The following is a 21,173-nucleotide window of genomic DNA, read 5'->3' as shown; positions in this document are numbered from 1 at the left end:
ACAGAAAGAAATTTCTGAACGAATAGGCTGTTCCCAGAGTGCTGTATCAAGGCACCTCAGTGGGAAGTCTGTGGGAAGGAAAAAGTGTGGCAGAAAACGCTGCACAACGAGAAGAGGTGACCGGACCCTGAGGAAGATTGTGGAGAAAGGCCGATTCCAGACCTTGGGGGACCTGCGGACTGAGTCTGGAGTAGAAACATCCAGAGCCACCGTGCACAGGCGTGTGCAGGAAATGGGCTACAGGTGCCTCATTCCCCAGGTCAAGCCACTTTTGAACCAGAAACAGCGGCAGAAGCGCCTGACCTGGGCTACAGAGAAGCAGCACTGGACTGTTGCTCAGTGGTCCAAAGTACCTTTTTCGGATGAAAGCAAATTCTGCATGTCAATCGGAAATCAAGGTGCCAGAGTCTGGAGGAAGACTGGGGAGAAGGAAATGCCAAAATGCCAGAAGTCCACTGTCAAGTACCCACAGTCAGTGATGGTCTGGGGTGCCGTGTCAGCTGCTGGTGTTGGTCCACTGTGTTTTATCAAGGGCAGGGTCAATGCAGCTAGCTATCAGGAGATTTTGGAGCACTTCATGCTTCCATCTGCTGAAAAGCTTTATGGAGATGAAGATTTCATTTTTCAGCACGACCTGGCACCTGCTCACAGTGCCAAAACCACTGGTAAATGGTTTACTGACCATGGTATCACTGTGCTCAATTGGCCTGCCAACTCTCCTGACCTAAACCCCATAGAGAATCTGTGGGATATTGTGAAGAGAACGTTGAGAGACTCAAGACCCAACACTCTGGATGAGCTAAAGGCCGCTATCGAAGCATCCTGGGCCTCCATAAGACCTCAGCAGTGCCACAGGCTGATTGCCTCCATGCCACGCCGCATTGAAGCAGTCATTTCTGCAAAAGGATTCCCGACCAAGTATTGAGTGCATAACTGTACATGATTATTTGAAGGTTGACATTTTTTGTATTAAAAACACTTTTATTTTATTGGTCGGATGAAATATGCTAATTTTGTGAGATAGGAATTTTGGGTTTTCATGAGCTGTATGCCAAAATCATCCGTATTAAGACAATAAAAGACCTGAAATATTTCAGTTAGTGTGCAATGAATCTAAAATATATGAATGTTAAATTTTCATCATTACATTATGGAAAATAATGAACTTTATCACAATAAGCTAATATTTTGAGAAGGACCTGTACAGTGCCTGGTACTAGATAAAGGGGCACTGTTTGATTAGCCATCGATGGGACAGACCCTTAACATGAAACTGTGGTCCATTAGAACCTTTTACTGCACATATCCCAAGGCCTGTCCTGGAAGAATTTGCAGGAATGTAGGTACCAATACTGAGTATGTCCATGCTGTTTCTTGTAACTGTAAGCACAATGAGTTGAGTGTTGTTGCATGATTAGATCTCAGAAGAATGCTGTTGTTTTCTATGTTTTTACTTACTGGGTTGAAATTTGAGGGTAAAGGGGTTCTTCTGCTGGATGGTGTGTGTGAATTGGAACCGAGCATTGCAGCTGTAGTCTTTTTGACCATCTTGGACCAAAACATTAGAAAAGTATAGGTCTCCATTCAGCCCCATGGACACTCTCCTATCCTGAGGGATGGCAGTCATATCTGTTGGACCACAGAAAAAGAAACTGTTACCTCTCGGGAAGAGTAGACAAAAACTCAATGCTGCTTTAATTGTTTTAATCTTAGCTAGTTTTCATAATTTTATAGACATGCGACATTAATTAGCTCTAGGAGCTTTTAAAAACAGTGGGAAAAGCAAGTATTTGATATACTGTAGATTCTGCAGGTTTTCCCACTTGCAAAGCACGTAGAAGTCTTTAATTGTTATCATAGGTATTCTCCAACTGTGAGTGATGGAATCTACAACAAAAATCCAGAAAATCACATTATGTAATTTTTAAGTAATTTGCATTTTATTGCATGACATAAGTATTTGTTCACCTACCAACCAGTAGGAATCCCAGCTCCCACAGGACTGTTAGTTCTTCTTTAAGAAGCCCTCCTGTTCTCCACTCATTACCTTTATTAACTGCACCTGTTTGAACTCATTTTCTGTATGAAAGACACCTGTCCACACACTTAATCAAACAAACTCCAACCTCTCCACAATAGCCAAGACCAGAGAGCTGTGTGAGGACATCAGGGATAAAATAGTAGACCTGCACAATGCTGGGAAGGGCTACAGGTGAGAAGACAACAACTGTTTTTATAAGAAAATGGAAGAAGTTCAAGATGACGGTCAGTCTCCCTCAGTCTGGGGCTCCATGCAATATCTCACCTTGTGGAGCATCAGTGATCACGAGGAAGGTGAGGGATCAGCCCAGGACATAGTCAATGACTTGAAGAGAGCTGGGACCACAGTCTCAAAGAAGACCATTAGTAACACAATATGCCGCCATGGATTAAAATCCTGCAGAGTACGCAAGGTCCCCTTGCTCAAGCCAGCCATGTCCAGGCCCATCTGAAGTTTGCCAATGACAATCTGGATGATCCAGGCAAGAGATGGAAGAAGGTCATGTGGTCTGATGAGACAAAAATTTAGTTTTCTGGTCTGAACTCCACTCCCCGTGTCTTCCAGCATGACAACGACACTAAGCATACAGCCAGGGCAACTAAGGAGTGGTTCAGTAAGAAGCATCTCAAGGTCCTGGAGTGGCCTAGCCAGTCTCCAGACCTGAACCCAATCCAAAATCATTGGAGGGAGCTGAAGGTCCATATTACCCAGCGATAGTCCCGAAACCTGAAGGATCTGGAGAAGATCTGTATAGAGGAGTGGTCCAAAATCGCTGCTGCAGTGTGTGCAAACCTCGTCAAGAACTACCGGAAACATCTAATATCTGTAATTGCAAACAAAGGTTACTGTATGAAATATTAAATTCTGTTTTTCCAATTAATCAAATACTCATGTCATGTAATAAAATGCAAATTAAGTCACACAATGTGATTTTCTGAATATTTGTTTTAGATTCTGTCAGTCACAGTTGAACAGTACCTATGATAAAAAATAAAGACTTCTACATGCTTTGCAAATGGGAAAACCTACAAAATTGGCAATTTTGGAGTCATCCATTTTGGTTGCACAGTTGAACATGTGCAGCTCAATAGACCTCACAGCTCTGGCATCACCCAGGATTATAAAATAAACTTTCGTGGCCATTTCCAGCGTGTCTCACGGGTTGACACAATGGAGGCGCATATCTGGAGAGATAAAATCGCAGGCGAACTTTTCCTCCACAAGGCCATTCCCAGAAGAGCTTGAAAGTTGGAAATCTGTCTGATATAAGAAGGTCAGAGAATTCATTTACAGATCGAAGACCATGCCGACACCCTGCACAGGTGATCCCATAGAGACCCACAGAGGTTTTATTTCCAAGGAGATGATTGTTGATTCAGTCGACTAAACAGTTCTTCATACTTCCCCCTCCTGGACGGATGAGAAGTTTACCGTTTTTTTTTTGTTTTTTTTGAGTTGATCACAGACGTGTGACCCCCCCCCTTGTTTTTCTTCAGACCTGACCCATCCTCAAACGGTGGAGAGAAGAAATCAACGTCAAAGTAATTTCATTCTTTTTTATATTAAATCGGATAGGTGCATTTAGAGGTCTGGGCAGGATGAGACAGTGAAAGTTATTTAGAATCACCAGTAGTTAATCCAAGGTATCAACTTGTTGCATGCAATACTGATTGTGTCATCGTTTTTACACTCTTGACCCACATGCAGGGGAACACTCAGGAGACAAAGAAAAGTTTAACATATTTATTGAAGTTTTGTTTAATGGGACTGGAACTGGAACCGGAGTCGTCACACTGCACAAAAACAGAGGACTGGTGAACAGGTTGCAATAGTGAATGGACTGGTCAGTAATTGAATGTAAGGAGATGCTTACAGGAGGAGGAGATGAGTCCAGCTTGAGAGGGGATTTCTCAGAGCCTGCAAAGGGATGTTCTGCAGCCAGTTTGAGGTGATTCAATAATCCACACACTTGACGCTTCACCTTGAGTGAGCCTTCAGGAGCCGGTGCCAGGGAGGTTTGTTAGAGGGTGGGCAGGATTCGCAAGAGGCTGGTCAGCAGGTTGAAATCCCGGGGCAGTCAGCTGGAGGCTTGATCAGTAGGTCCTTTCGGGTTGCTTGTACTTGGTCTGGTAGATTCTTAGGAATGAGCCGGGGGTAGGAACGAACCTGGGAAGCAGCACAACGAGAAGTCAGGAAACTACACTTTTTGGAACTTTAGAAATTCAGTAGTTTCGCCTGTAAAGAGTTACCACATTGGCAAAACACTCAGGTACTGGAGTGCTGACTGCCCAGCCTCTTTAACCTCCTCCTGATGAGTGGTTAACAGGATGCACCTGTCGCTCTCTGGCACCGGCAGCTCTGGCGGCATCTAGAGGCTAAACAAAGTAAGCAGCAGGCAAACACACACAGCAAAAAACCCCAGGCTCTGACAGATTGAAGTGTTTTATCCTGAGCTGTTTTGATTTGCTCTGCAAGTGAGCTGAATCGTCCATGTTCATGTTTTTGTCCGACTGATCCCAATCAGCCGGGAGTTAGAAGTTGGACTTTTAAAGTGTTTCACTCAAGGCAACTGGGCCTCGCCTGACCACTCCTGTGTTCTAGTTGTATTGCTGGAGTTTTCCACTGAGTTCCCATCTCAGAGTTTTATGACTCTTTGTTCGAGATTTGGGGCAATCAGCTACTAGTGGCTAAGGGCAACTGATCGCAGCAATCGAGACATCAGCACACCAGGAGGGCTTCTCTTTCCAAGTTAACCCAAATCGCTCATTTTGTCCATAAAACTGCTGGTTTGATCTTCAAAGACACTCAATGCGCATATATTTTTATTTTATTATTGTTAGGTAGTCGTTTTTATCCCCTTTGTGTAGAATAGTGCTTGTTAGTGTGGTGAAGGTTTTTGGACCAGAATAATGATATATCAGTTATTTGGCTTCAATAAATCTTGATATATATAATTAAGAGAAGCATTTGTGTTTATTTCGTGCAAGAGTGATTTATCCGTCAAAACAAGGTCGAAGTTTCCTCACCTTTGGTGAAGCCGTTGAATAAACAGTGACATTTTATGGTTCTGGTTAATAATTGAACAATTATCAATGATGAATAGCTGATTATAATTATTAAGAGCTTTGAGCCCATAATCACAACACCAATGTCATAATGGGGTTTTTTTAGACTCTGAGATACACAACCACGTGGACAAAGACGTTGTTTTAACAGTTTATTTAGAAACACGGATAAAGGTTGGACTGGAACCAGAACTAGAGCTGGCGGACGAACACAGGGTCTCTCTGAAGGAGAAAGACAGAAGCTGGTAAACACTCGGTGGAAACGGAGAAAATGTGAATGTGTTCTTTAGATGCTGACTTACAGGGGTGGGGTTCTAGGCAAGACTGGGGGGAAATAAGTCCTTCTCCACAGTTGGCTTGAGGCTGACAGACTGTGAACAGTTTTTGGGAGGATGAAGAACTTAGTTTCTTCTCTTCCAGGAAACTCCACTATGGTTGGAGAGTTTTAATGTTGGTGGGTGGACAGTCAGGTTGATGCAGGTTCTCAGGTTGGCTCCTGAGAAGCTGGGATTGGAGTTGGAAGCAGAGAGGAGGCTCAGGGCTGAGGTGTCGAGGCTGGAGTTCCCAAACTCCTCTGAACATGACACGAGCGAAAATGGAGACCAGAAAGGTTCCGTGACTTCCTTCAGCGAAGGGTGATCTGCAAGGCAGGGGGATAAAAACAAGGAGATCAGAGAAACTGCTTGAAAGCAGGACTACAGAGAAGCAGGTCTAGCTGTTACCACGCCAAATGAGAAAACGAGCTGACGCCACCCTCTGGGTTTCCACTCCATAAGTAGCCCAGCTGATTGGTCTCAGATGAGCAACACCCGTGCAGCAGCACCTGCCAGTCACACCCTGCACAGAAAGGACAGCACACAAAAACACAGCCTGCAAACAGCCTGCACACAAACCACCGTGGATATGACAACCAGAGGACAACCCTGATTTCGATTTGTAAGTAATGATTTTGGTTAAGAAATTATTTTCCTGAATTACATTTTTATAAAATTGTTGCATTATAATGATTTTGTACGTTGGGTGAAAAACCAACATACTTTGTAGATATAGAAGCATTTATGGTACAGATGTACCACGAAATCAGTCAGTTTTTAGTGTGATCTGGGGGAATTAGGGTAACCCTAAACCTAACCGAGTGAACCAGTTTAAAACTCAAAACTCTGATCCAATAAGAGAATGCACTCTATATATGAACTACCCAGTCACACTAACAACAACACTCTTCTGTATGGATGCAGTTACTATAGGAGGAAGACTCCAAGTTAACTAGCTTCAGTATTAGGGAGGTCCTTGAAAATAAGGTGTGAAGAAGCTCAAAGCTGTAAGGAGGCCTTTTAAGTTTGAATCACATTTTATATTGAGGAATGTCGGCTCTTTAATCAGGCTGATAAAACAGGGAGGTTAATAGTTTTGCAGCATTGGTTATTCCATACCTGAATTTTTGGAGTACAAAATGGAGCTGTTTGCCACTAAATAAAAAAACAACCAGAACAGGGCCGGCAGAGGGGGCCTCGAAAGAAGGGCCAGAATCAAAACAAAACACAAAACAGTTTAGGCAGGAACTGGGAGGTCGTCCCGAGAAGGCACCGAGTTTAGGAGGGCAGCTGGAAGACAGAGGTCTGGAGGCCGACTGAGGCAGAGACTGAAACCCACAGAGAACCTTGTCGGGAGGTCGTCCACAGGGTTTGGAGAACCCACAGAGAACCTTGTGGAGACCTGGAGACTTGAAACCACAGGGGAACCCTAGAGACTTAAGACCACAGTGGAGCCCTGGAAACGTGAGACCAGCTTTAAGGACTGGCTCTTAGCCAACTGGAGCCCATGAAGAAGCTGTGGAAGCTGCTCCAGAGATTGCTGCAACCAGTGGGGATCTTGGGCGACTTAAATCCCCCAGGGGAACTCTTCTTTAGAACCACCTGAGAAACTCTGGAGAATATCGGTGCAACTACTGGAACCCTTGGAGGAACCCTGGAGAAACGGAAGTGTAAACCTTTGAGGAACCTTTGAGGAGAATGGCATGGAAGCTTAAGGAACCCTCGACAGAGCTCTGGAGAGTAGCTTGAAGGTCAATAGAACCTTCAACGAAGCTCTGCAAGAGTGCCATGGAAAGCATGGAGAACCCTTGACAGAGCTCTGAAAAATGACACTGGAACTTTTGGAGGAACCTTGGAGGGTGTCGCTGGACCCTTGGAGGAACCTTGGAGAACAGCAGTGAAACCTTGGAGAATGGCAGTGGAACCCTCTGAGTAACCCTGTAGAATAGCATGGAAGCTGGGAGAACCCTTAAGAGCTCTGAAGAGGGACACTGAAACATTTAGAGGAACCTTGTAGAGCACCGCTGGAACATTCGATGAGGCTCTGGAGACGTAGATGAAGGTAAGTGTACCTGGACTCCCTCATCGTAGAACACAGGAACAGGAACAAAAGGTGGGTCCTCCTGCACACCCCCATCGGAGTACACAGGAATACAAGGTAAGTCCACCAGGAAACCCTCAATGGAGACCCCGGGAACAGGAACACGAGGCGTAACACGATTCCCCTGATTCTGCAAACATGAACTGCTGCAACAGCAGACGAGGACAAGGACATGCAACATTTGCGGGTTGAGCAGTAGAGTTGAGTAGCTTTTGGTGGAGGCAGTATAATGGTTTATGGTGGCATTTCCCTCACTGGAAAAACACAGCTTGTCATCTTTGGAGGCAATCTCAGTGCACAGAGATATCGAGATGAGATTCTACCACCATTGGGAATCCCATTCTAATCTTAGGGATGGTAGTCTATCCTCCTAGATGTTAGTTATCACTCACATAGAAGGGGGTTTATCGCACACTACACTCGGAATCTGAGCGTAGAGGATGGAATTGCCTGCCTGCAGTCGTAAACTCAACACTTGTGGGCGATTTGTTTGTGCCAGACTGACCAGCATGAGGAGGAGGTGCCTGGCTGTTGTGGTTGTTCTCTGTCGCACTACTGAGGCCCCTGTTTGTTAAATGAATAAATTATACTTATAAATGACAATAAATTGCACTAAACATCAGTCAATAGAAAAATGAGCTGTTTGGCGTTGGCATAGGGGATTTTTCAAACTTTTCAGGGGTGCAACTTACATACTGATCCGATGTTCAATCGACAAATGCATTTTCCTTACAAATGAGGCACTATTTAAACAGGAATAAACAGGTTTTCCAGTGGTATAAGATTTTTTGCCAAGACACATTGTTATAACAAAGAAATAATCAACCAAAAACAAACCTCTTTACTTCTTGTGTTAAATTTACATTAAGTTTAATCATATTTCACTAATGGCGTCGGATATCTTAGTCATAAGGAATACATTAAGTTACCAGTTTTAGACAATATAATGAATTTTCTATTTTGGCATCAAGAAATCTGTTCTTACTGCTCCACACAGATAATCACACATTCAGTATGTTAAAAAATACTGCTGCATTTGCTACCTGGACAAGAAAAATGTGAGGAAACAGAAAACTTCCGCAAAAAGCTCCCTTCACTGTGTAAAATTACTGAAGCCAAATAAAATGCTCTTCTTATTCTTCCAATGATTTAATGATCAAAATAACTTTATTGTTAATTTTACAGATGCTAAACAGATGGTAGAATGACTAAAACAAAGTTGACTTTATGAGATACGGAGTTTCGAAAGACTCCCACAGTCTTTCTCTACCTACCCTGGTGTAAAAGTTGTGCAACATGTTTAAACATATCGAGGTCTGCAGACATTTCTCTTCATGTAATAAAAAACAACATGTTATATGATGACTTTACAAATCTAGAACTAAATTAGGAAACAGGTTAAACCTTTCTCTAATAAAGCCTAATAAAACAAATCTATGGGCAAGTTTTACTCACTGCTGTCCATCCAGAATATAACTGGAGGAGGAAGGCCTGGGGGTGGGTTACAGGGTAGAATCAGAGAGGAGCCTTCAGTCACCAACATTGGCTCCAGCATTTCCTTAGGCCACAAGGGTGCCTCTGGAAAAAAAGGGTGGAAAAGAAAGTATTGTCACGATCTGAGGTGTTATGGTTATGTTTTCCTTTGTGTTCATGTTTTTCAGCATTTTCCTTGTTATGTTGTATAGGTCCTGCCATATTCTGTTATTTTTGCCATGTGGGGTTTTAGTCCATTCTTGTGTTTTTCTTGCAATCCATTTTCATTTAGATTGTTTCCTTTTAGATCTCTGCTTGTTTTTTTTTTTCCAGGGTTTCTTGTTCAGCTCCATTCATATATATTTATCTTTTCTCCCCTTTCCTGGTCTTCTCTTTGCTTCTGTCTCACCTGATCCACATTTCTTCTGTTTGCTCTGCCTTCTCTCTGCCTCAGCTACAATTCCGTCCCTCCAATTAGCTCCTCTGGTTTGCCTATCATTTCTCTACCCCTGCCTCAATACATATACAGGTGCTGGTCATAAAATTAGAATATCATGAAAAAATCTATTTATTTCAGAAATTCCATTCAAAAAGTGAAACTTGTATATTATATTCATTCATTTTATGCAGACTGATGTTAAATTGATGACAAATGTTAATTCTTTTAATTTTGATGATTACAACTGACAACTAATGAAAACCCCAAATTCAGTATCTCAAAGTAGCCACCTTTTGCATTGATTACTGCTCCGCACACTCTTGGCATCCTGTTGATGAGCTTCAAGAGGTAGTCACCTGAAATGGTTTTCACTTCACAGGTGTGCCCTGTCAGGTTTGATAAGTGGGATTTCAAGCCTTATAAATGGGGTTGGGACCATCAGATGTGTTGTGCAGGAGGTGGATACAGTACCCAACTGATAGTCCTACTGAATAGACTGTTAGCTGCTTTTTACTTGCCATAATACAAATTCTAAGTAAAGAAAAATGAGTGGCCATCATTACTTTAAGAAATGATGGTCAGTCAGTCCAAACAATTGGGAAAACTTTGAAAGTGTCCCCAAGTGCAGTCGCAAAAACCATCAAGCGCTACAAAGAAACTGGCTCACATGAGGACCGCCCAAGGAAAGGCAGACCAAGAGTCACCTCTGCTGCGGACGATAAGTTCATCCGAGTCACCAGCCTCAGAAATCGCAGGTTAATAGCAGCTCAGATTAGAGAACAGGTCAATGCCACACAAAGTTCTAGCAGCAGACACGTCTCTAGAACAACTGTTAAGAGGAGACTGTGTGAATCAGGCCTTCATGGTAAAATAGCTGCTAGGAAACCACTGCTGAGGACAGGCAACAAGCAGAAGAGACTTGTTTGGGCTAAAGAACACTAGGAATGGACATCAGACCAGTGGAAATCTGTGCTTTGGTCTGATGAATCCAAGTTTGAGATCTTTGGTTCCAACCACCGTGTCTTTGTGTGGCGCAGAAGAGGTGAAAGGATGGACTCTACATGCCTGGTTCCCACCGTGAAGCATGGAGGAGGAGGTGTGATGGTGTGGGGGTGCTGTGCTGGTGACACTGTTGGGGATTTATTCAAAATTGAAGACATACTGAACCAGCATGGCTACCACAGCATCTTGCAGCGGCATGCTATTCCATCCGGTTTGCGTTTAGTTGGACCATCATTTATTTTTCAACAGGACAATGACCCCAAACACACCTCCAGGCTGTGTAAGGGCTATTTGACCAAGAAGGAGAGTGATGGGGTGCTGCGCCAGATGACCTGGCCTCCACAGTTACCGGACCTGAACCCGATCGAGATGGTTTGGGGTGAGCTGGACTGCAGAGTGAAGGCAAAAGGGCCAACAAGTGCTAAGCATCTCTGGGAACTCCTTCAAGACTGTTGGAAAACCATTTCAGGTGACTACCTCTTGAAGCTCATCAACAGAATGCCAAGAGTGTGTGGAGCAGTAATCAAAGCAAAAGGTGGCTACTTTGAAGAACCTAGAATATAAGACATATTTTCAGTTGTTTCACACTTTTTTGTTCAGTATATAATTCCATATGTGTTAATTCATAGTTTTGATGCCTTCAGTGTGAAGCTACAATATTCATAGTCATGAAAATAAAGAAAACTCTTTGAATGAGAAGGTGTGTCCAAACCTTTGGTCTGTACTGTATATCTCCAGGCCGTGTAAAAATCAGTCCTGGGTTTGGCTTGTTAAATTGATCTTAGCTTTCTAAAAATTGGTAGTTTAATCACAGTTAATTCATTGATTTTAAGGGAGCAACTGCTTTTTTCCAGAACGCCAGGTTGGTTTGGATAGCTTTTTCCACCTTATGAATAAAATCTTGGCTTGAAAACCGCTTTTTAAATTTACTCAGGTTATTTTTGTCTGATATTAAAATTTGTTTGATCTGAAACATTCCCGTGTAAGTCTCTAAGTAGGCAAACACTTTTTGATTGCTCTGGATTTAAGTCTATGCTTATACCAAGAAAAACTGTCTACTCTACAAGGGCTCTAAGCTTAGATTTAAAAACAAAAACTCATAAGGTACACACAAAAATGTCCAGAAGCATAAACCAAAGCTTAAAGACAACTTCATCTGAGTTGGTATTATAAAATACCAGTTTAGATGAAGGTGTCTGAGTTGGTATTATAAAATAATTTCCTTTTTTCTTTGTGTTGTAGCATTAACAATATCAATGTGCAGAGACTACTCAGGGCTTTGTAAATTGTGGTGGCAAAAGAAAAAAGAATAATTGTAAATATGATGACATTTATCTATTTATGTTAAACAGTCAGGCCATACACAATGTGTACTGACATTAAGATGCCCTTTAGGTATTGCCTGTGACCAAGTTTGTTGCCAAACTAAAGAAAGAAGATGTGATAAAGATGTGAGTTGTGCAGCAAGAATTGGTAATTTTAAACAGAACAACAAACATGGAGGACGCAGCGCTGACAGAAATTCAGACAGGTAGATCACAATCTGAATTTAAAATGGATAGACATTGTTTAAATTAAGAAAAAAATACTCAAAGGAATGCTTAGAAAATAAAAGTGTTCTTACTGGAGACCCGGAGCAGTATTTTGTTGGACAGGGCCACTCCAAAGTCATTAGTGGCAAAACACTGGTACTCTCCTTCATAGTCCTCTGGTCGTCCTCCATTGCGGAATCCTATCTCCAGGGTCCCAGAGCGTTTTCTCATAGTCACTCTTGGATCTTTGCCAATGGTGATAAACCTCCCATTCCTCCTCCAAGAAAACCTGAGGAAAAATTCAGGGAATTATCTATTACATTTCTAACATTGAAAAAAGAAGATCTGAATAACTTTTAAAATACATTAGGTTTATAAAAAAAAAATCAGCTTTATTGCCAAGTTTGTACAGACAAACAAGGATTTTGACTCCAGCACACTTTGCTCTCAATAATAAAGAATATATTTTTAAATGTTCATTTATACCACTTAGGTCACATATTCACGTAACAGCTATCAGAAACAGTGATCCTTTACATTTCAGGGGAACTTTACACGTCAGCAAAATAAACAAGTATATTTCTATAATGGAAACATTTTTGTCAAACTGAAATAGGGCGATTTGGAAAAAAATCCTATCACGATAATATTTTTCATATCAGTTGATATCGATATATATCACAATATAAAGCAAATCACTATTTTTGTCAATCTTTGATGTTCCCTGGTACTATCAAGCGAGATCAAAAGGTTATTTTTTAATTAAAGATTTTATTTTAAAATGCTGAACATGTCCTCGAACATTATTCAACTGTTTTGGATAAATAAAATCAGTCAGCTTTTTTGCCAAGTTTGTGACACAAACCATGAATAAGACTGGTAAAACATCTTCACTCAGTGAAGATTGTTTTTCTTTTTTGTCAAAATAAATAAAAATAAAATACCTTTTTAAATGTACATATGTGCACAATTGACTATATAATAGAATATAATGTGAGATCAGTCCAAGCGTATATGGTGTTGTTTTGGGACTCTGTCAAGTATTCATCAGAGAAAGAGCCTGTGGGAAGAAACTGTCTCTGTGGCAGACAGCTCTCTAGTGCCATCTGAATGTAAAAGCCTAAACAGTTTGTGTGCAGAATAATTTATTTTAAAGAGTTAAAAAAAAATTTATGTGATAGAGGTATGTGGTTTATTTCTGTTTAGGTACAGGGAAATGCATGGATAGGTGGCCATAAACTCAACTGGAAGATATTAAAATCTTTCACTTGTCATTTGGCTGCTCATATCTGTCTTAGTATCTAAGGTTATCTAATACTGTGGCTAAATTATGTTCCACCAGCCACCTCCAGATTGTTTCCTTATTAGTAGAGAACAGTGGATATGTCTTCATAATTAAGCTCCGCTTTGGTAAGGCAAAAGGATAAAAGTAAAGCAAAACAAAATAACAGATTCAGATTAAATGGGCCAGTATGAAAAGAGCCAATGTCTAGAATCTTAAAGACACCTTAGAACAGTGGAGCCTAGAGTTTGATGTGCCATGTTGTGTGTTTTTAGTGACAGAGTGATGACAATTAAATAAGTCAGTAAAGTCTTTGAGTGGAAATTTGATCAGCATGAATGGTCTACTGAATGCATTATGGGAGCACAATGCTCATCCAGTGAAAAGAAAAGCCTGTTTGTGAACATAGCTGTTTGTGTGTGTTAGTGTGTGTGTCAGTGAGCATGTGGAATGTGTGTCTTACGTAAAGCTGGACTGTGTCCAAACAAACAATGTCCCACTGTCCTGAGTAGTCACCCCCAGGATGATGTAACTGAGTGTGCACAACGATCTAGCAGAACGTATATTTCAGTGCATCAAAGGTGAGTGTGTGGGTTTGTATTACGACTAGATTTGAAAATCGGAATACTAAAATTATCCTTTAAAAATTTAAAACAATACAATGCTCAAATGGTTTCCCTAGCTCATTTCAAAATAAAATGCTGATTCAACTAATATGGCCAACGAATATAATCCAGATCCCGAGACACAAAGATCTCAGACGTTGTGTGAAGAAAGGAGGAAGTTTATTGGACTGCTGTAGCTGCAGTATGAAGACAATGATGGACAGAAGACCAACAGAACATTAAGGCTGAAATTATAAAGATCCCTCTGAGTATTAGGGTGGAAGCGTTCAGTCAACATTCACGTAACATTGAGACTCACTGGCAAACATTTTAACTAGCATGACTTTGCTCTAAAATCAGTCAAACTCTGCAAAGTTCAGGTCAGTATTAAAAAAGAGTGGGATAAACAAATTTAAGACAGAATACAGTGTCACACAACAGATGAATTAACAAACGGAACCATATTTGTCATGTTGAAGCAATAATGAGGTGCTAAAAAGATAAACAGATGTCTAAGGGATTCACACTGTTTCAGATGCTGTTTTTTAATGCAGACGTCATGTCAAATTCATAACATTTTTAACATCCATAAAGATTAGCTCTCAGTACCGGTGTAAAAACAATCTTGAATTCGGTACGTTTTGGTTTCAATCAAGGATAGGGAGGTCTAGTTGATGGCTTGATGTAGAACAATAACACCACTTAAAAATGGTCAATACTGCTGTGAAGGAATTATTTTAAATAGGCTGTACTATAGGCAGAAACGTGTGCCATCAGAATTGCCAAATTGAATTTGAATTGCTCAGATTGAATTTAAATTGCATCATTAAAATAAATTTAATTTAATGCATTGATTTTAAAAATGAATTTCACTTAATTTAAACTGAATTTAATGGTTTATATAATATTATTCATTTGCTTTGAAAATGTATTTTGTTTTATTAAAAATTCAGTGTGACTACTTTCATTTTCAGTTCTATAATTCAATTTAAATTCCATAAGAAACATTGTGTAAATAAATGATGGACTAACTGTAGCCGTTATGTTGCCTGTAGCTATGAGTTTAAGTTGTCAAATTATCATGCTTCTTACTCTTACTCTGATACAGACCTCGTACCTTTAAAAATAATAGGATTGTTAAAATAATCTATATTTTGATGTAATTGGTGCAAAATAAGAAATTCTTATTTGCACTTATTTAACACTTATTTACATGATAATCAACACAAACTGAGCAGTTTTTGTCTTCCTAAGTAGGCACACAACACAGCAGCATTGGAGGATCATCTGAACTATCATGGCAGAAAACCAAAACAGTGTGTTGCTGCTAGAAGCTTTAAAACTCTACATGGCAAGTATATCTGGAGCCTTCAGGACTTAAAAAGGCAAAAGTAAAAGCACTGTTCTGAGGCATTTTGCCTGAGAGTCTGACAAACAGAAAAGTTGAAGGATGCTGATATGCTAGCTGTGCAGCAGAGCCCTGTCTACAAAGCCCAGTAACACTTAAACATTGTAAAAGCATATTTATGTCCAACACTGATGTTTAAAAATGGGATTGTGTGTCATTTTTTATACTTGTGTGAAAATACAGCGGGGAGAACAAGTATTTGATCCGCTATTACTTAAAAATATCACACAGGGCAATATGATTTTCTAGATTTCTGTTTTAGATTCCATCATTCTTAGTTGAAGAGAACCTATGATAAAAAAAAGTTCTCCCCATTGTATTTCTATAGCTGTAATAGTTGTAATTCTAAGAAGGACTGAAAGAAGTTATTATTCCTATTTTGTACAGTGTACAAAATAGTTTAATTGTATTTCTATTTGGGATAAGAAATTACACTAACATTACTATTGACTTCTATACTAAATGTACGTGTAGCCTGCTGTGCTTCATACCTGGTTTAGGATAAGAAACTAAATTTCCTTATTTTAACACCAAGGAGGGAGCAGAAACAGTGAGTGAGTGGGTTGTAATGGTTTTGTGTGGACCTGTAAGTGTACACTGCTTACGTTGGCACTGGGTTGCCCTTGGCTTCACACTCAATGATGATGGTGTTATCTCTGGGATCGACAATGTAGTCCTTCACTGACTGTTTGATTATGGTGGGGGGCTGCTTCACTGTGAGAGGTACAAAAAAAAAACTACTTATACATTTATCATATATTGGTGTACAGATAGATACACTTAGATACACACAATTCTAATACCTACCTTCTAAACCACAGCATTATTGCCATTTTCTTAAAGCCATTAAATAAAGTATGCTAGAGAAGGAGATTTTTTTTCTCCACAATATACAGTAAATAGATATAGAACACACAAAGCCAATAATGTGGTACCAATTTATTAGCTTAGACTTTAGAGAGAAAATATGAGAAGGGCAAAAGAAAAAAGAAAGAAACAGTGCAGTCCACTTTGAATTGATTATGGAAAGGGAAGGGAATTAAATCCTAGAACAAGATTCTGCCATACTTATTTATATAAATTATTTGTAAATGTATCAATACCAGTGATTTGGAGCATACAAATTGTTTACCCCCTTTATCTGTAGTTTTTAGATCTTGTAGGGGGTTCCGATCTTAACTAGGGAAGTTATTCAGTGACAGCGACATGCATGCTTCAAAAATTTGCAAACAACCTGGTGCGGTTTTTCATGTTCAAAATAGTCTTCAAAATGCATGAGCCATAGTCAGCTCAGCAGTATAAGGTCACTGTAGATAACATATGTGAGCTATGCTAACTTTTGGTGGAATGGATGCACAAGCAATGAAATGGTAAGAAATACTTACAGTCTTGCTGGATCTTTGCTGTTAGTCCAGTGTAAAACAGAAGACAGAAAGAATGATGGACAAATTGTAGTGCGGTTGTTAACATTATTAAAGACATATTGTTATATTTTATTGTGCTATGTTAAAACTGGAGGATACAGATTTAGGGAAAGTAATCATGTTAGAGTTTAGTGGCTCCCAGCTTATCCACCCTCCCTTAGCAGATCACAAGAAGCTGCCTAAACTAGAGGATTCTTTATGCTGGCAAGTTAAATGCATTCATCAATATATTTAGCCAGTCAAGTGTCAAACTGAGAGTTTTTTGCCTTATGACTTTTTATGTTTGTTTTCTACTTCTTAAAGTAGACAACACACATGCATGTGTTCCTGATGTGATATATTAGTTGAATGATGCAGGCAATAATCAGTTAAAATAATCAACGAATTAATTTATTGTGACTGTTATTTAGAATTTGTAAACTTTATCTGGTTCTACTCATCTCTTAAAAAGTATCTACTTGGTTGTAATAAGGCCGTTTCCTTTTTTTAACTAAATTAATCTGAAGAAGCAACACAAATTAAAAAAATGTGGACAGTTGAAAGCTAAGAGAGAGTTAGACCACCTGAGAGCCACTGTTGTCACATATAGTTAGACTGTATAGCATATTATAATCTAAGTTATTGCCAGAATGTAGGTTATCTCCAAAAGAAAGCAGGAACCTTTGGACTGTAAAAAAACGAGGACACTCACCTGTAAGAAATGGAGTATAAGCAGTGATCATAACAGAGACAACATGCAAACTTTGTTAGGTAATTCAAAAAAACAGCAGAATGATGTCTCTACGTTGAACTGAAAGCACGCAGTATAGAATAACAGAACATGCTTGCTTCACTGACTGGCCCGTCCTTTAAAGGCCTATGTATGCACAGCAGAAATTACATCTGTACAGTCCTCTTGCACTTTTATGTAAAGTAGAACACTACAAAGAAAACGAGAGAGCACCAAATATTGATCAAGTGTTGTATGAGTACATACAGTATGTTATGTTCTGTGGGTTTGATGTTAGTTTTTTGCTTTCTAGGATCATAACCTTTTAATGTCTTGTTGCTTAAAGAACTTCTGGTTTTATCAGTGTTTCCCTGTTTGTTCTGTAAGAATGGCTGGTAATGATGAAATGTAGTAAATTAAATACTCAACTGCTTATTGTTAGTCATCAGTGTGAGTACATTTTCTGGTTCCAATGGTTACTTCCAGTTCAAAATGAGTGGAAGAAAATGTAATATTTGAATGGTCCCTTTTTCTTTTGAATCACATTTATACTATGTACTTATCTGTTGTTTCTGTGTTTCTATCTGTCATCTCAGCCTCGATGGGGGTCTTGTCATGTTGTAGCCCAGATGACTGCTTATTCTGCTGGAAGTTTCTCAGTGTTATGTAGTTTGGAGTAGTTTCTCTCTACTAACTTGGTTAGTTAGAGAGATTACTGCAAAGTTAATTACTCAATGCAATCTGTTAGGTTTCCTTTATTAAATAACTTCCTATCAATTGGCATATATCTGAATCTGAGTATATGATGACATGTAATGTTTCTCTAAGGGATGTATGTGTGAATGTGTGTGACACATTAACAGAACAGCATAGTCTAGGGTTTAAAGGCACAGGCACAAAAAGAATACCTGCGTAAGATATGGGCATAAGAGAAGATTAGTGGAACAGCTCACAGTTGACAGATGTGTGTCTGTGTTTGTAAAATGCATGAGCCAGGTGTCTTTCAGGGCTTGAAAGTACCAAATACTGTATGGTTTTAGACAACACACACAGAAAACCATTCATCTTGCCTTTGAAGAAAAGCATGTGTATGAAAGGAAACCGATACCCGGGAATTGGTATCAGTATTCAATGGTACCAATTTTCAGTCTTTCTGTGTGTGTTTATGTGATAATAAATGTTAATTTGTCAGTCAGTCAGTCATTTTCTACCACTTATTCCATAGTGGGTCACGGGGGAGCTGGTGCCTATCTCCAGCCGTCTATGGGCGAGAGGCAGGGTACAGCCTGGACAGGTCACCAGTCCATTGCAGGGCAACACACAAACAACCACACACACACTCATTCATACACCTAAGGGCAATTTAGAGTGACCAATTAACCTAACATGCATGTCTTTGACTGTGGGAGGAAACCAGAGTACCCAGTGAGAACCCATGCATGCACAGGGAGAACATGCAAACTCCATGCAGAAAGACCCCTGGTTGGGAATTGAACCCAGGACCTTCTTGCTGCAAGGCAACAGTGCTACCAACTGTGCCACCGTGCAGCCCATGTCAATTTGTTTAATAATAAAATCTCAAAATTTTTCATTCTAACATTTATTTCTTAATATATCAACTTTAATGCATATATCAAAACAACATCCAGCTGTTTGTATTGTAACATCTCAGTTGTTTCAAATATTTCTATTTCTTCTCCCATGTTGCTGGCTGCAGACAACGAGTAGCTAACAGATGCAGGCATGCTAACGGTACTGAATGCAGGAGTTGTAGCCGTAGATCTGAGGCTGGTGAAAACTGCATTCTTGAGCCTTGAGAATAATATTGAGCTTAACCAGGTGCTTCCTCAGATTGAACGTTTTTCCACTGCTGCCCTTGCACTTCGTATCCAAATATTGCAGTGAGCATAATCTGCATCGCATTTTGAAAATTGGGAGCCACACTTTGGAGCGCTTTCTATCAGCCATGCTTGCTTTAACTGTACCAGCCCTTGTGCATGCAATGCTGTGTTCATGTCTGGCATGGAAAATTGCCCACTCCTCCACTCCCTCAGTTTCACGAGGATGTGTTTAGGTACCGAAACATAGTACTGTTTGATTTTATGTGAATAGGTACTTGGTAACACCAACAGAATTCAGTCGGTACCTGTAAAAGTACCGAATTTGGTACCCATCCCTAGGTAGACTGCTCTTGCAGCCAGTGTATGTGCAGTTTCACACAGTATGTTAATAAAATGTGTGCATGATCGTATCAGTGAAGTGAATGTCTTCTCAAAGCAACAGCATTAAAGTTGCACAATGAAATTGTGTCTCTTGTGAGATGTGCTTGTCTTTCAGTTAGTGAATACTACAAATAAAAACAGCTGATTGTTTTGTGTCAGAGTTTGTAAAAATATTAACCAATGTCATATTTTTGTGTATTTATATTTTGTAATATTAACACTCTAAACTTATATTTAGGGCAGTATTTACAATTTTCTGTGCACTGAGGATTGTTTAGTGACTTACAGTCTTGAGGAACTTCGATGCCTGCTGCTTCTTTCCACAGCAGCAGCAGTAATGACATGAGAGTCAGGGCTGGATGCCCACCCTTTGCCAACATTTCTCTCCCTCCAGCTGGTTGCATGTAATCCTATTCTCTGATGATTGGTCGGATGGTTCAACTGACAGCTTTAAATGACAACACAAACACAAATGGTTAGAAAGATAAAGATAGTGTAGCAGAGCATACAATACTTTATATAGGCCGTGCAGAGGTGAGCATGCGACTGCCTTTGAGGTCTGGCCTACATTCACAGCTGAGTTGCTCTATCGCTCTCCAGAGAGAACAGTTTCAAAACATGGGCAAGGGGGAGGTTATTTTGCATGGATATTAAAAATAGGATCAAGCTGCATGCATAGGTACAGATGTGACAGTACGAACATGTTTATCAGGATGCTTGTGTCCAGATTCATTAGGGCTTTTAAAAAGTGCTATGGTTTTTTAGGTTTTAAAAATATGCAAAAGAAATATTTAGCAACAATATCATTGCACAAAAAGAGAAGCCAGTAGCATGACTGAGTTTCAGTCTGATATTATTATTATTATCCATCTGTCCATTGTCTTTTAAATCGTGCTACAGAAAAACACATGAACACTTTATAGTTCTCATTTTGCCTCAGTTCATTAAAATTGTTTCCAAACGTGGGATTCTGACAAACCTGGTAACGCAGTCACTGTTTACAACACACTACCACACAGTGACAGCAGAGTGCGCTACTTAACTTGACTTTGCTTTGCCAATGTGGCCTTTTTAAAAGAAATATTGAGGATCACTGGACTAGACAATACTTTTTCTTGTAGGTGCTATGATCATTTCAATGAGAAGTTGTTATCTTATGACCCTTTTCCACATCTTCTACTTAGGTTGGCTCCACTCCACTCAGCCCATTTTGCAAAGCTTTGCATTACTGGTTTTCCTGCCTAGTACCTGCTTTCTAGGTCCCTGCTCCTGAGCAGGAACGATCGGGGATGAGTAGGTATTATATGTGATCTAAACAGACTGCTGTTCACTGATTGGCCATGGGATGCGGAGAAATTAGATGGTTTTCCAAGAGGTAGTACAAGGAAAAGGTAAAACTCAAGAGCGACTGCAATAATAGTGAAGACACAATGGCAGGGGCGGGTCAAACCGAAATAAAATTTTACTATTTACAAATAAACCATGTTCGATGGCTGAAAGGAAAGAAAAAGGACACCATGTCAGCTTTCTGAACGGGGGCTGGTTAACCGGATATT

At 40.0% G+C, this 21,173-nt stretch overlaps 1 protein-coding gene across 25 annotated transcripts in view; it reads right to left on the bottom strand.

Annotated features, from left to right (window-relative positions):
* Positions 1–21,173, bottom strand: part of nfasca (neurofascin homolog (chicken) a) — a 252,025-nt gene that overhangs the window by 119,556 nt on the left and 111,296 nt on the right. For 24 of the 25 annotated variants that reach the window (XR_007035485.1, XR_007035484.1, XM_047348117.1 and 21 more), the window contains exons 3-8: positions 19,904–20,065; positions 16,648–16,665; positions 15,868–15,976; positions 12,060–12,256; positions 8,977–9,099; positions 1,459–1,629 (exon numbers count right to left, since the gene is read on the bottom strand). Coding sequence is in view for 23 of the 25 variants with exons in the window: in XM_047348117.1 (XP_047204073.1) it covers positions 1,459–1,629; positions 8,977–9,099; positions 12,060–12,256; positions 15,868–15,976; positions 16,648–16,665; positions 19,904–20,021 (736 nt within the window). In the remaining 2 variants the exon portion in view is untranslated. The remainder of the gene's footprint in view (positions 1–1,458; positions 1,630–8,976; positions 9,100–12,059; positions 12,257–15,867; positions 15,977–16,647; positions 16,666–19,903; positions 20,066–21,173) is intronic. The other variant, XM_047348121.1, reaches the window with a different exon arrangement.

Source organism: Girardinichthys multiradiatus, chromosome 20, assembly GCF_021462225.1.
Source record: "Girardinichthys multiradiatus isolate DD_20200921_A chromosome 20, DD_fGirMul_XY1, whole genome shotgun sequence".
Classification (NCBI taxonomy): Eukaryota; Metazoa; Chordata; class Actinopteri; order Cyprinodontiformes; family Goodeidae; genus Girardinichthys; species Girardinichthys multiradiatus.
The sequence above is the reverse complement of the archived record's forward strand: the minus strand, read 5'-3'. Positions and strand labels throughout refer to the sequence as shown.